This window comes from Neovison vison, chromosome 12, assembly GCF_020171115.1.
Source record: "Neovison vison isolate M4711 chromosome 12, ASM_NN_V1, whole genome shotgun sequence".
NCBI classification, from domain to species: domain Eukaryota; kingdom Metazoa; phylum Chordata; class Mammalia; order Carnivora; family Mustelidae; genus Neogale; species Neogale vison.
This window is the reverse complement of record NC_058102.1, coordinates 102,382,324-102,396,567: the sequence shown is the minus strand read 5'-3', so window position 1 is coordinate 102,396,567 and position 14,244 is coordinate 102,382,324. Positions and strand designations below refer to the sequence as shown.

General features: G+C 49.9%; 1 protein-coding gene across 2 annotated transcripts in view; it reads right to left on the bottom strand.

The window, feature by feature from the left end:
• Nucleotides 1-14,244, bottom strand: part of VWF (von Willebrand factor) — a 137,076-nt gene that overhangs the window by 36,484 nt on the left and 86,348 nt on the right. For both annotated transcript variants that reach the window (XM_044228748.1, XM_044228749.1), the window contains exons 27-35: nt 13,961-14,096; nt 10,535-11,913; nt 9,073-9,189; nt 8,852-8,992; nt 8,447-8,590; nt 5,779-5,943; nt 4,645-4,688; nt 4,166-4,343; nt 26-246 (exon numbers count right to left, since the gene is read on the bottom strand). In XM_044228748.1, the coding sequence (XP_044084683.1) occupies nt 26-246; nt 4,166-4,343; nt 4,645-4,688; nt 5,779-5,943; nt 8,447-8,590; nt 8,852-8,992; nt 9,073-9,189; nt 10,535-11,913; nt 13,961-14,096 (2,525 nt within the window). The remainder of the gene's footprint in view (nt 1-25; nt 247-4,165; nt 4,344-4,644; nt 4,689-5,778; nt 5,944-8,446; nt 8,591-8,851; nt 8,993-9,072; nt 9,190-10,534; nt 11,914-13,960; nt 14,097-14,244) is intronic.

Genomic DNA, 14,244 nt, shown 5'->3' with positions numbered 1-14,244 from the left:
GGGACCCAGAGAAAGCACCTCTCACCTGCATATCACTGTGGAGCTCAACCGAGAGGCCATTGTGCTTCACCTCGATGGATTTCATGCAGGCCTGCCTCACCCCAAGGCTGCAGGCCCCATTATGCAGAATCACCTCCAGGTCCTGCTCCTTGTTTTGAAACAAGACGTACGAACAGCTGCCAGTCAGCTTGAAATTCTGCCCATCAAAGGTCACAATGTGCTGGGTAGAGCTGCCCATGCACACACCTGGACAGGAGAGCAAAGGATGGGTGTGACGTTCCCCCAAACTCCCATACGTGAGAAGAGGCAGAGGCAGGTGTTACCAAGCTGCACACAGTTAACAGAGCTGAGAGCTGAATGGGCCCCTTGAGGTCCTGCAGTCTAATTTCCTCCTTTTTACGGAATACGAAAACAATTCTAAGAGAGTATCTTAGGTAAGTAATCCTTGGCCTGTAAATATTTTTCTAGAAAACACTTAGAAGGACAAGTATCACATTTTTTAAAAAATGGAAAATTATAGAACCATACTTCCAAAAAACTTCAGCGTGCGAAGTGAATGATCTCCTCTACAGAGAAGCCTTGGCCCAGGAAACAAAGTTAAGTTTCAGGGTTGTTAGGACTTGTTGAAATCATGAGGAGCTAAGTGTATCATGAGCTTATGAGCTCATTGTAAAGAAAGTTCACCTAAAGACACATGTGTCCTCTTGGCTGCCAAGTTTCTAACAGTACAAGAGGCCATGTTGACTTGATCCTTTAAGAGATCACACAAGAGGAAAATTTCTGAAGCCAAAACAAATGATTGGGTCTCAGCACTCCCTCATTTGCCACTCATTCATTCACATGGTCAGCAAATTCTCAAGGTTGCTATTAAAACACCACCGGGGAATACCAGTCATCTTGCATCTGCCTAAGACCATTCCATAAAAATGCTCCCAGGGAAGGCACCACCACCACCATGTGTGATTTAAAAGTTAATCTTGGACCAAAATGAAGCTGGAGAACCATGGCCACAGCTGCGGTGGTGGTTAAATAAAAGCCCGAGAAGTGAGAGGCAGACTCAGGGGGTCAGCGAGAAGACACTCATGTCCTTCACTCACACAAGGTCTAGGCAACCTCCACCTACACGAGTGGCCTACAAGTCAAGTAGCATGGCCACCAACAAAGGAAGGGCCTGGATGCACCAGCTGTCAGAGCTGAGTCACCTGCCAGGAGCTCTTCCACTCAAAATCTCCTGCGTCCTGAAGCAGATGGTCCCTTCCAAACGCCATTGGGCCCCCGACACCCACGCTGCAAGTGGCCCCAAGACTCCAGCTGTGAAGAACGTCCAGCCTTAAGGAGATCAGCCTCAGCTCCATCAGGATGTAACAAGTGACAGGCAAAGAAATGGTGTTAGCTCCCATGCGGTAAGTCAGCGAGAGCGGCTCTGCCCACCATCACATGAAATGTTACAGACAAGTGGGTACTTGCGAGCCAGAGAAACCCAGGATTGAATTCAGCTCCCACCCCGTGACTGGGATAAATTATTCCACTTCTGTGATCCCCTCCTGTCCCCACTGTGCTGTGGTCTTTGAGCTCATAGAGAGGATTTCTGGGCTATGTTGTTAAGCAAAAAAGGCAAAGCTCATTTGTGAAAAAGGATAAACCTGGCATGAAAGAGATTGGTGGCTGCATGAACGTAGGCGGAAGTGAGCAAAAAGGACATAGGAAAGGGAGCAGTGGGGTGACATCTGAGTTAACCTCTCCGTACATTCTCACGTTTGGACCCATGTTAGTAATTCACGTACTGAAAACAAACAAATGAATAAAATCAGCAAGGACGGGGATGAGGGAAACCCAAAGCAGAAGAAACGGAAGCAAATTAAACTCATGATCATGAATAACATAACTGTAGGGAGCTGTAGGAAGGGGAGAAACTCACCTAAATAACTTTGGGGGGAAACGGACTATGTACTCAAAGACAAAAGACAAAAAGAATTGTGTGTGAATATCGGAGTTAGTAGGTAGATTTGTTTTCTACCCGGGCATTGGTTAGCAATTCTGCAACTACTTTATGTGTATTCTGGGATTAAGCCAACATAGAAATATATTGTGGATAATGAGAGCCAGGCCCTTCGCTGTGTGAGAGAGGGAGCTGGGGATATCAAAAGGACATGCATCCCAACAGAAAATACTCCCAGTAGCCAAATCTAGGACCAGCTGATGAACAAAATAAATAATGCTAGGAATTGATCCCTAAAATAAAGTAAAAACCAATGAGTCCATATTGACAAATAGTTAATTGAATTAATAAATGACAGAGAAGGAAAACTGCTTCCTTCCAGTAGAATTCCAACTAGTAAATGTGGAAGGAATGATGGAAATCAAAAATCCCTATTTGGCAAATACCACAAAAAAAATTGTGTCAGATAGGGACCACCTATGCATAGTACACTCAGTGGGTAAAAGCATAGTTCCATAATTCCAAAATGTCTCTATATATAATCATTATTAATTGCAAGGAGGAAAACAGTAACTTTACAGTGGAAAATAAGGTAAATACTACCTAAACCAAGCGATCAAACTTAACATCACCTGTAACAAAGCAAATTGATACCATGTGCCTCCTCTTGATAAACCAAAAAAAAACACAATATGTCTTCTGGGGTATTCTTGAAAACATGTATAACCTGGCTCTAACTCAGATTGAGGGACATTCTACAAAATTACTAGCCAGAACTTCTCAAAAAAGGTTAAGGTCATAAATGAAATACTAAGGATCTGCTACAGATTTAAGGAGATATGACAACCTAACGCCGTGTGATTCTGGGTTGAATCCTGCAACTAAACAAAGGACACCAGTGGGAAAACTGACAAAAACTAAGACTTTTATGGATGTATTTTACAGAGGTTAATTCCTGACCGTGATCATTACCCTGTGACTATGTATGATATACTACAATCTGGGTAAGGATATATAGGAATTCTTTGTCCCGTTCGTGCAAACTTTTTTTTTTTTTTGTAAATCTGAAACTATTCAAAGTAAAAAGTTTTAAATGTGTCTATTTTAAATGGTTTCAATTTAAAATTTTTAATCCCTAAAAAAAAAGAGCCTAAATCAAGTTTTACCACTACTGACAAAAGAGAACATAAAGAATAAAAAAAAAAAAAAAGTCAAGGGTTTAAAAGGAGTCCAGAGGGGTATTGAGGGACTGAATTAAAGAAATTTGTTTGCACAAAGCTCCTATTGCGTTGTGAGCCTCACCCCCCCAGGTGCCCCACTAGGGACAAATGGGATACCTGAGCCTTATGAAAAGGACTTTCAAGAGGCCCCTCCCAGAGATGGGTTTGCATCCCACAAGCAGGACATGCCCCTGTCCTGGGGGCAGGCAGCCCAAACTGGGATTAGGGAGCTGTTTTAACTCTAATTCAAGTTTAAGGTTCTGGTTCTTACATGGGAGAGGGCACCCAATTACCAAATTGAGAGTTTGTTTTGTAACATAAAGGAACTATAGAACTGTTTACGAACAAACAGAAATGACATGAGGTCTGGTAGCATTCTCAACAAGTCCCAGGAGATCATTTCACCCCTAAATAAATTGTCAAGGGAGGGTGGGGTATAACGTACAGTTTTGCTTTTATCCCACTGGTTGTGTCTGTTCAACACAGTAATTACACTGAGTGGGTACTGCCAAATGCAACCATTTCTCCCAACCACAAGGCAGAGCACTAACCCGTCGCCGTGGATGAATGTCCTCCACGGGTCTGTCTGTCCTCCTCTTACACCAGGCCACTGTGATGATGTACCACAGCACCCAGCTGCCATACAGCTCTAAGTGTGAGCAGAGAGTTTTCTGGGGGTGTCGCTCTCACTGCTCTGCTTCTCCAGCAAAGACTCCTAAAGGCTGACTTGCAAATAGCCAGGCTGAGCACTGACCTCAGAAAATCAGTTCTTCCTTCTGGTTATGCCTGATCTGGGGGAATGCTTTTCAAAGATACAGAAGGAGAACAGTGATGCCTGGGACTGAATGAAAACACGTCCGAGGACACAAGGGGGAGGGAGCACGGGTGAAGGGCACACGCTGCATGTAGTGAGGAGGGAAAGGGCTTCTGGTCTACATTTCTGCACAGCCATGCTAAAAGCACGGCCCTTATAACACCGTCCAGACTGGTGAAGCAATGGACTTACAGGGGCAGGTCCAGCGGCAGCCACAGGTCTCCTCCACCCTGAGAGGGGGCTGGCCGTTGGGGCAGGAGGGTCTCGGCCCCCGGTCACAGTTGACCCGATGACTCTTCAGCAAGGTCTGGCCATCTGGCAGGCAAGTCACTGTGTGGCACTGGTCTGGCAATGTCCAGACATCCCCAGGCTGCAGAAGAGAGAAGCAGATTCAGGAAGGCATTGGCTGAGCCAGTCCAGCCCTAAGCCCATCAACTGGGCAACTGACCCTCTCTGAGGACACAGAGACTAGGACGTGGACATGGGCCCAAGCAGCAAGGATGCAGAACACAAGATGTAAAGGTGGAAACCACCCCCCCAACACACACCAAACAAGCAGGACATAATGGTAAGAGGGAGAATGGAGCCAAGATAGAAAGAGGAACAAGGGGGGAAAAAGCACCCCAAATACTCATTCCCGATCTTTCTTTAGTCAGCTGAAAAGAACTCACCCTCTTCTCATTCCCGTCCTCATCCACGCAAACTCTAACGAACCCTGAAACAGACACAAATAAGATCTGAATTTCCACCCATTATGCTCATCCTGGGCTCGTCCATGAAGTGGACTTCTCTCTGCAAAGGATTTAGTGGGTTTAACCATGGGATGCTGGTCCACCGGCTGGCCCTGCGGTTTTTCCCCTACATACTTTGTGGCTCTTAATAATTATGGTGCTAACAATATCAAGAACACAGAAATCCCTATAGTGCATGAAGCCTCTCATGGTCAGTATCTCCTTTTCCCATTTCATATGTAGATCAGGGCCTAGTGAGGGAAAAAGGGAGGAAATGAGGTAAGATCCCCCCAAATCTGAAAGAGATCTTTAAGAGTCCTGCCAGGAGAGGTATCTTCCAGCAGAAAAGGGCAATAACTCTGTAGTAGGTATTAACTCACAGCTAGCTACTTTAGGAAAATAAATAAAAACAGGCAAAAGAAAAAAAAATCACATATGGAAAAAAAAATCTAACTAAGTCAGTATAAACTATGATACTTTGATATTAGATTTTACATTGCTCTTTCCCTAAGGCCCTGTATACGCAAGCTGAGGGTGAATATAGGGAGTGGGGAAGAAGACCATGGTCTGTGGGATGCTGGGTTTCCCTGCTTTTGTCTTACACTTCTAAGATCACTCTGCACCAGTAAGCACGGGCTCTGCTAAAGTCTTTTTTTTTTTTTTTTAAGATTTTATTTATTTGACAGACAGAGATCACAAGTAGGCAGAGAGGCAGGCCGAGAGAGAGGAGGAAGCAGGCTCCCCGCTGAGCAGAGAGCCCGATGTGGGCCTTGATCCCAGGACCCTGAGATCATGACCTGAGCCGAAGGCAGCAGCTTAACCCACTGAGCCACCCAGGCGCCCTCTGCTAAAGTCTTGATGGACAGTTAGGATGGGAGGAGGGCTATACCCAGAGAACTTTCGGGTAGCCCCTTGGGCGTTTGTCGTATGAACTTTCCATGAGCAGGGACTTAAAGGTCCTGGTCTATGTAACAGTCTTCATCAAGGCCAGAGCCTACCTGGCCAACCTCAGGTCTTTAGAATGGGTTTTGTTTTTGTGTTACGAGGGGGTAAGAAAGGCATGAGGAGACTCACCAGAGCACAGCTTGTGGAAGAAGGAATTTCCCAGGGTGGCCATGGTGGAAAGGTCTTCGATTCGCTGGAGCCTCAGCACATTGGAGCCAGCGTTTGGGCCTGCCAGCCTCCTAAGCTGGGCCTCATCATACCGATCCCCAATTCCAATGGGAAACACAGTCACTCCTGGGGTTAGCAGAGGAACGAGAAAGGGTCTGTGTCAATCTGCTTTGGTCAGCTGGGACCCAAATGGACAGCTGTACCCAACATCTGTACAGAGCCTTGTGTTTTCCAGACGGGTCACATAAACCGACCCTGGGAACAAGACATTCAGTCAGTCAACCAACATTAATGACACCACGCTGTCAGGCACGATTCTAAACAATGGGGATGCAGTGAGCTGAGCGGAGGAAGTCCCTGTCTTTATGGACCTCACACTGGGCAGAGAGAGACGCCAAACCCAAAAATAAGTAAGTACCCCGTGTTTCAGATACGTACAAGTGCTTAGGAGAAAAACAAAATGGGATATGAGGATGGGAGTGCCCGGGGGTAGGAGTGGGAATTACTGTTTCTCGCAAGGTGGCTGGAGAAGCATTTGGTGAAGAGATAAGAACTGAAGGAGCCTCGAGGATATCCCAAGCAGAGGGAACAGTGAGCACAAGGGCCAGAGCATCGTATGAGTGCACGTTCCGGGGTGGTGGGAGCAGAGCGAGTAAGAGAGGGGGTGGGGCGCAGACCATGCAAAGCTTCCTACGACACAGAAGGACGTAACATGTTCTTTGAATGAAATGAGAATCCAGCCAAGACTATGGAGCTGAGGAGTGACATGGGCTGGCCAAGTTTTTTCAAGATTTGTTTATTTTAAAGGGGGGAGGGGCAGGAGAGGGAGAGAGAGAATCTCAAGCAGACTCTGCACTGAGCATGGCGCCAGACCTGGGGCTCGATCCCACAACCCTGAGATCATGACCTGTGCCGAAATCAAGTCGGGCCCTTAACCGACTGAGCCGCCCAAGCACCCCTGGGATGACCCATTTTTAAAGGGTCGCTATAGCTGCTATGTTGATGACGAACTACAGGGGGCGGCAGCTGGGGTTCCATCAGAAAGCTCTTACAACAGTTGAGGAGGAAGACAGAGGTGGCAGTGGTGGGCGTGGTCTGGCAGGGTGGGATTCTCAATCTATTCTGAAGGCAGAGCTGTAGTGTGTAAATGGATCGGACAGGGGTCTCAGAGAGAAGGAGGAATCCCAGATGCTGAGGCTTTCGTCTGAGCAGCTGAAGGACAGAGCTGCCATTGTCTAAGATGGGAAAACCTATGGAAGGAGATTCAGATGTGAATTTGGTTTATGATGAGTTTCTCTTTAGAACATCAAGGTGGAGTCAAGGCAAGAGATCCAGACGGGAGACAGGAATATTGAGGTCAGCGGTGTATGAATGGCTTTAGACGCAAGACACTGGATGAGACCAGCCAGGGCATGAGTGTAAGAGACGAGAAAACGTCACAGGCCTGAGCCCAGAGTATGTACGTGCCCATTGACTGAAGAGAAACTGAGGCTCTGAACAGTTAAATGACTTTCCCTGGAGCATGTCTTTTTCTCCCAGACTTCAACTGTTTCCCTTCCAGACGAAAGTCTTTCTTAGGATTCATGATACTAGAGAAGTGGTGTCTCTATCCTGAAATTCCCCAATTCAGTTCTCCAGAAAGTTCTAGGCTTTTGCAGTTGGCTTAAGGTTTGAGCTGATTTTCTACCAGCAACTTTTCCATTCTTATCAGCTCATTGTATCACCCAAATGTATATCCTTTTCCTTTTAGAGTTCTTTTCCCTTAAATAATCAATTTCATAAACTCCCCTTCATTCATTCAACAAACATTAGATGGCCTCCTTTTTTGTGCACCATGCACAGATACAGGACAATAAGCAAGCTGTTGCCCTGGCCTTCCAAGACCCACAGGTTTGATGAGAAACAGCTATGCAGCCAACAAACACAGTGTGACTTGCTCCTGCTAGTTGTTCAGATGAGACACAGAAAAGAGAGTAAAGAACTCTCTTAGGAAGACATCAGAGCAAAGACAACTCCAGAGCAGGGTTTTGAAGGATGAACAGGTCTCCAGGTGGCCACGCAAGGACTTAACATGATTCCACTCACCTGGGCCTCCCTGGGCACGATGTCACCTGCTCTGGCTCATGTTCCATAGCCACTCACAGCACAAGTTCGCATGGGGCACCAAGGCTGGGTCATGCCCACACCTGTCCCTTTCCTGAAGCTGCACCCTTTCTCTTGTCCAACCAGCACCCCGCCCATGCCTGTTAGGGTTGATAGTTCCCACGGCCCCATAATGAGTCACTCTGGCCTCAGACATGGTGAGAGTGGGGACAGAGCAAGGACACCACCTCAGAAGGGAAAGGTGTGGCAGTCTGACCCAGCCCTGGATGCACACGGAAAATGTGGAGAAATTATAGGTCACAGTAGAAAGCATAAAGATCAATGAAGGACAGATGCATATTTATTCCTGTCAGGTTTCCAAGTAACACGGGGATTGGGCCACTTCCTGCTGTTTGAAACCAGGCCATGGGGGGCTCTGTAGCACTCATAACCATCCAGAAGCACCCGGAAGCACCCCCACCCCCGGGCCCACTCCTGGTGCTCTAGGGGTCCAGGAGAGTCTCGGCATTGAACACCAGACACTTACGGTTGGATGTGGCGGCGTCGGCTGCAGCCTCCACCGAATCTGCGGAGACATCGGTGACAACGATGACCACCGCCTTCGAGGCTCCGGGCCGGGCACCATGCACTTCAGAGGTGATGTACCGCACAGCATAGTCCAAAGCACCCCCTGCCGGTGGAAAACGGGCCACGCCAAGTCAGTCCCGACTGCAGGAACGTCAGGCAGCCCATCTCATGGCAGATCCTTAGGTGGTCAGAACAGAACGATTCGGAGGCAGGGAAACACAGGAGATCCGGAAGAGCAGCAAGGCCTGCGTGCTTTCCCAGAAAGGAAACTAGCCCAACGAGCCAAGAGACCGGCCAAGGTCGCTCGGTCCCAGATGCCAGGAGTTAAGACCGGATGGTGTTCCTGGCCACTGTGGCAGATTACCGATGTGGCTGAGGCCTCCTTCCCGTTGCATGATGTCCACGTGGCTCAGGAGATGGGCTTTCTCGTAGGCCACGTTCCACGGCACGGCAGCAGTGGTGGTGCTCCCGTACTGCAGCACTGAGACCTGCGTGAGCTGGGGCCCTGGCGGGAAAGACAACGTGGGAATCACACTCTGGATCCGGTGGGGACCCCCAGGATGCACCACCCGGGACATCGCTCACCTATATTAGCTCTGGAAATGAAAGCCTTGGCGAAACTCTTCATCTCCTCGAAGTAAGAAGCGGGAAAGCTGGAGGAGCCGTCCAGGAGGAGGGCCACGTCCAGGGGCTGGCTGCAGTCTGCCAAGAGAGCAGAGGGGGAGCACACAGGGGCCAGCAGCGGGGCTGGCACCAGGCCCCCCGCGGCACCCAGTACATCCAAGGGTGAGCAGGATGCTGCCCGCTGCGCAGAACCATGAAGGGGAGGGTGTCTCTGTTGGTCCCGCACAGTGGGAACACGGGCCGGGGAGGAGCGAGAGAGGCCCATGAGTGCCCCAGGTCTGGACACATTGGAAAGACTCCAAGCCCACCCAAAGGTAGTTTATATACCTAGAGATGAAAGCGAGAGATATCGGCTCCCTCGGTAACTGGAGACTGCAACTCTTCTAGAACTGAGCAAAATACCAGAGCGGCACAGCAGGGAGATGGATGGCTAAAGGAGACGGAGTGGCCGCCCAGGGCTGGGGGACGAACTTCTGTGCTCTCAGGGGATTAAAAGCACACTTATCGTGAAGAGCACTGAGAAATGTCTCGAATTATTGAGTCACTATGTGGTACACTTGAAACTAATAGAATACTGTGTGTTAATTACACTTCAATTAGAAAAAAAAAATAAAGCTCTTTGGGGGGAGAAAAAAAAAGAAGTTAATGATTCTGGGATAGTCTCAAACACCCGCAAAGAAGGTCTTGAACACTCCTATGCTCAAGAACTGGGACCCAATTAGACATTAGCTTCAGTTAAGAAGGCAGTCACATAGCTCTGGTGGTAATCAGCTTTTGAGCCCTTGTCTATGTGCTGGGTACCGTTCTAAGCATTTTACAAGCACTGTTGTTATCTCCATTTTACACATGAGCAGAGTATTACACAGAGATGCTCACTCAAAGCTACCCCAAAATTATTACCAACAGTAAGTTGTTCCAAATTAGCCAGCTGGTAAGTGGCAAGAGTTGAATTTCAAACTAAGGGCTCCAGAATTTGAAGCTCAAACCTGTCACCTAACTTCCTGGTCTTGCCCCAAAGATTACCAGGTACTAGGAGTGCTTTTATCCACCCCACGTGGTCAAAGCTGAGAGTCACCCCATGTAACTGGTTACCTCCAAAGCAAGGCGTGGGCTGGGTGGGGATGAGGCTGCGCGATAAAGCAAGACTTGTATCTTTCACTCTGTATCCTTGACATTGTTTACATTGTAACAACAGCCTCGTGTAGCCTTTGAATTTACAATCACACTCAGTAAGAAAATATGTCCCTCCACCCCCACAAAAGGATCACTGATGCATCCCCCCTGGCTGGCAGGTGAGGAAACAAGGCACTCTACAGGCCAGGGTTTGACTGAAGGCACAGAGCAGGGAAGCAGGGTCAGAACCCAAGAACTGTAGCTCCGCCCACCCTCGGCAGCCCTCGCATAGGGCAAGGTGCCCGCCTACCTGGGCTGGGGACGGGGATGGGGGGCTGCGGCCCCTCTCCGGAGCAGCACCTCTGCAGCACCAAATCAGGGGCCTCTCGGGGGAGCCTCTCAAAGTCCTGAATGAGGATGGGGGCACTGGGCCAGCTAATCCTCTCCAGCTCCTGCGGGTCGGCGTGAGGGCCCACTCCGATGGGCACCACCTGGATGTCTCCAGGCATCCGCTTGATCTCATCAGAGGCGGGGTTTCCCGTGACCATGTAGACCAGGTTAGGGACCTGCTCCCGGTCCCCCTGGCTGACGGAGAAGCTGTGCTCAGACAAGTACTGCAGGGCCAGCCCAGTGTTGGTCCCGTTGCCGCCCCGGAATCGGATCTCCCGCACGTGCTGCAGGACCTCACCCTTGGACTGGGCCTCACTGAAGGTGTACTCCACGGCCACGGCGTAGGAGTACTGCAGCACCGTGACATGGACGCCGTCCTGGCTCACGTCCATCCGCCGGATCACCTCCTCCATGAAGTCCCTGCTCTTGTTGAAGTTGGCCTCTCCAATTTTGTCTGAGCCTTCCAAGAGGAACACCACATCCAGAACCATGGAGTTCCTGCTGGGTCCCGACGATGGGGCCCCCAAGAGCTCCGGACCCACAGTGACCGGCAACACAGGGGGCTGCTGGGTAGGGCGGGGTGCTTCGGGGGCCAGGTCACACAGGTAGCTGATAATCTCGTCCCTCCGCTGCTCCAGCTCGTCCACACCGCTGAGCACGAAGGCCTTGTTCTCGGGGGCCTGCTTCTCGATGTTGCGGATCTGCTTGAGGTTGATGTGGGGCCCGATGCCCACGGGGATCACGATGACTTTCTTCTTCTTCAGGCCCTGCACATAGCGGACCAGATTGCGGGCCAGCTTCGGGGGCTGCTGGCTGGCCGTGAGGAGCAGGGCGATGCGGGACGCTTCGGGGCGGTCGATCTTGCCGAAGATCTGGAACAGCGTGTACTTGAGGACCTCGCTGGTGGAGGCCACCTCGCTGCCCACGTACCTCACTTGGCTGGCGATGCGCCGCAGCTCCGAGGGCCGCTTCCGGTCCTGGAGCTCAAGGTAGGCGTGGGAGCCTTCGTGGTACTCCACGACGGCCACGCGGATGCGCTTCTGGGAGATGTGCAGACGCTCCATCATGCCCACCACAAAGACCTTCAGCACTTGGAACTCGCCCTCAGACAGCTTAGAGGAGCCGTCTAGCAGGAAAACCAGGTCCAGAAGCCGGCTGCAGTAGAAGTCGTGGAGGGGCGGCTCGGGGGTGTCCTCCACGTACGGGGTGGGAGAGCCAACGGGGCCTTCCGTGGGGGGCACCACAAGGCCTCCAGGCTCCCTGCAGGCCTCACAGGTGAAGTTGACGCCCTCGCAATGACTGCGGTGGAGAGAGAAGACCAGATATGGCTCAGGGAGAACCTCTGGGCACTTCTTGACCTTATCTAGAACCCCTCCAAACCTTCCCGTAGAACAACCTGCCTGGCCTACCTGAACTGAGCTCCCATGGACCACTCCCCACCCAAGGGACCCAACGTTTTTTAACAAAGGTCCCCAAACAGCACCTGTGCACATACAGCAAAGACCTCCCTTTATTGTAGAAGCCAAAGCTCTAACCCCTTGTCCCACCCAAGAAAGAACCCTTCTTGCTTCTAGGCCATCCTCACAGCCATCCAAAGTCAATGTCTTCTCAACCTATACCTCTAGCAGGATCAATATTTAACTGTAATCCAAACTCTCTTGCAAGGGTCTCCAAAAACAAATACTGCTCTAAAATGTTGATGCTGGCCAGGGCATGTGAATGTCCTATTGAAGATAAATGCTTTATGGTATTTATTGTACCAGAATTTAAACTGAATTAATTTCGTACCATGTTTAATACATTGTGCCTTAAGAAAAACAGGAAAAAGTGGAGTGAAAACATTTTCGGAAGATGAACAAAGATTCAAAATCCCAACTTTATCCCAGAATAAAGATGGAAATTGTATTCAGGAAGGTCTAGATATTAGGGGGAAAACAGTGGCTCATTCTTTCATTCCTCCAACAACCACATGGTGAGCAGCTGTCATGTGCCAGGGAGCACCTAGACCCTGCGCCCAGGCCCAAGCACATACCCCAAGCCTGTGGCAGGGCCTTTGCCCTCACATAAATTCCGGCACTACCAGGCTAAGTTTCCAGTCCCTTCTGGTCACTCCTCACCAGTGTCCTAGAAATGGCAAAGTATGCCAGACCACGGGTGAAAACCAAGTTGCCCTATGAGAGAGACCCACAGACCCACAGAGACCTTCTCCTACTTGTACACTCTGCCTTCGAAGCAACTTGCCTTCAGCACCCACAGTAAAGTTGAGAGGCCACAGTGCCCTGAGCCCTGAGAAGGGTCCCCATGGCTTGCCTCCCAGGCGATGTCCCCAGCCTGCTTTGGAATTACTACCCACAGCTGTATGAAGCCACAGTCTGCTCCCTGGTTGCTGTCCCTCCCCACAGGCCGCAGGAGGAGGCTGGGAGAGGGCTCTAAGCTCTCATGCCTGGGTGGCTCAGAACCCCAAGCCAGTGTTGGGTTCACCCCCTTCTTTATTCCTTACAGCCTCTGTTTCAACATGGGGAAGGTAGGCCAGCAGGATCTTACCAGGAAGTTAATTCCTACTTCCCTGTGGCCCATGCGATTTATTGCTTCAATCCCTGGTCAACAATGTGTGAGTGACAGACTTTCTAGTTTCCTGTGTCTGCTAGAAAATTTACCCCAGGCAGTGTTCTCCCTTGTTTGTACAGATGGCGGTGGTGGGGTCTGATTCTGGCAGCTGTGGCCACAGCCTTTCCCCAGAAAATTTAAGTTCTCGAGTTCAAGTTCCCATAAGGCTCCATCAGTGTCAGGGTGTGGTATTAAATACCTCGAGGTCTGAATACATGTTCCCAACTTGGGAGCAGAGCTCCAGAAAGCTCAGAGCCTGCCCTAAGGACTTCTTCTCACTTCCCTAAAGGCCAGTGCTCAGAGGCAATCTGAGTGGGAGCCTGGGGTGCCATGATGAGTGTCTTCCCTCTCAAACACAAAAGCCCCATCCGGGGACCTCAGTTGTGGCCCCAAGAGGTTTATGTCACATGGAGCAGTTGGGGCTCTGAGTAAAAAAAAAAAAATTTGACTCCCAGAGGCACCTGTGTTTGGGCTAGATGTGACCTCCAGGAGCAATAAGAGACCACCTTCTTTCTTAAGTGAGAAGAGGCCCAAAACCCCAGCCTCTTAAGAGGTGTTTTCTTGGAAAGCAATGGGATCTGTCCTTAAAGAAAGAGAAGCAGACTCTAGAAACAAAATAAACTCAGCATTCAACTTCTCAATTCACATAGCAGAGTTCATTCCCACACAACCACCTCTGAGCAGGACCCAGAGAAGACAGTAAGATTCTTTCCCTCCAACACCAGAGGGTCTGTGTTACCAAATCTGGCAGTGCTCAGGGTCATCGGGGTTCAAGGTGATCTTCTTTCCCGGGGCCAAGCGACGACCAGCCACCTCACACACAGGACAGTCTTCAGGGTCGATACAGGTCTGCAAAAGCTCATCTAGGATTTTCCCTGCGTGACACATCCTTTGTTAGCAGCCAGAACTCTCACCTTTCACACAAGGAAGACTCGGTTTTAACTACAGGGACCGGTCCTGGAGGCTCGCTCTGCCTTCCTCCCTCAAGGGGCATCTCACCTCCGAGGGAGGAACTTTCCTTCT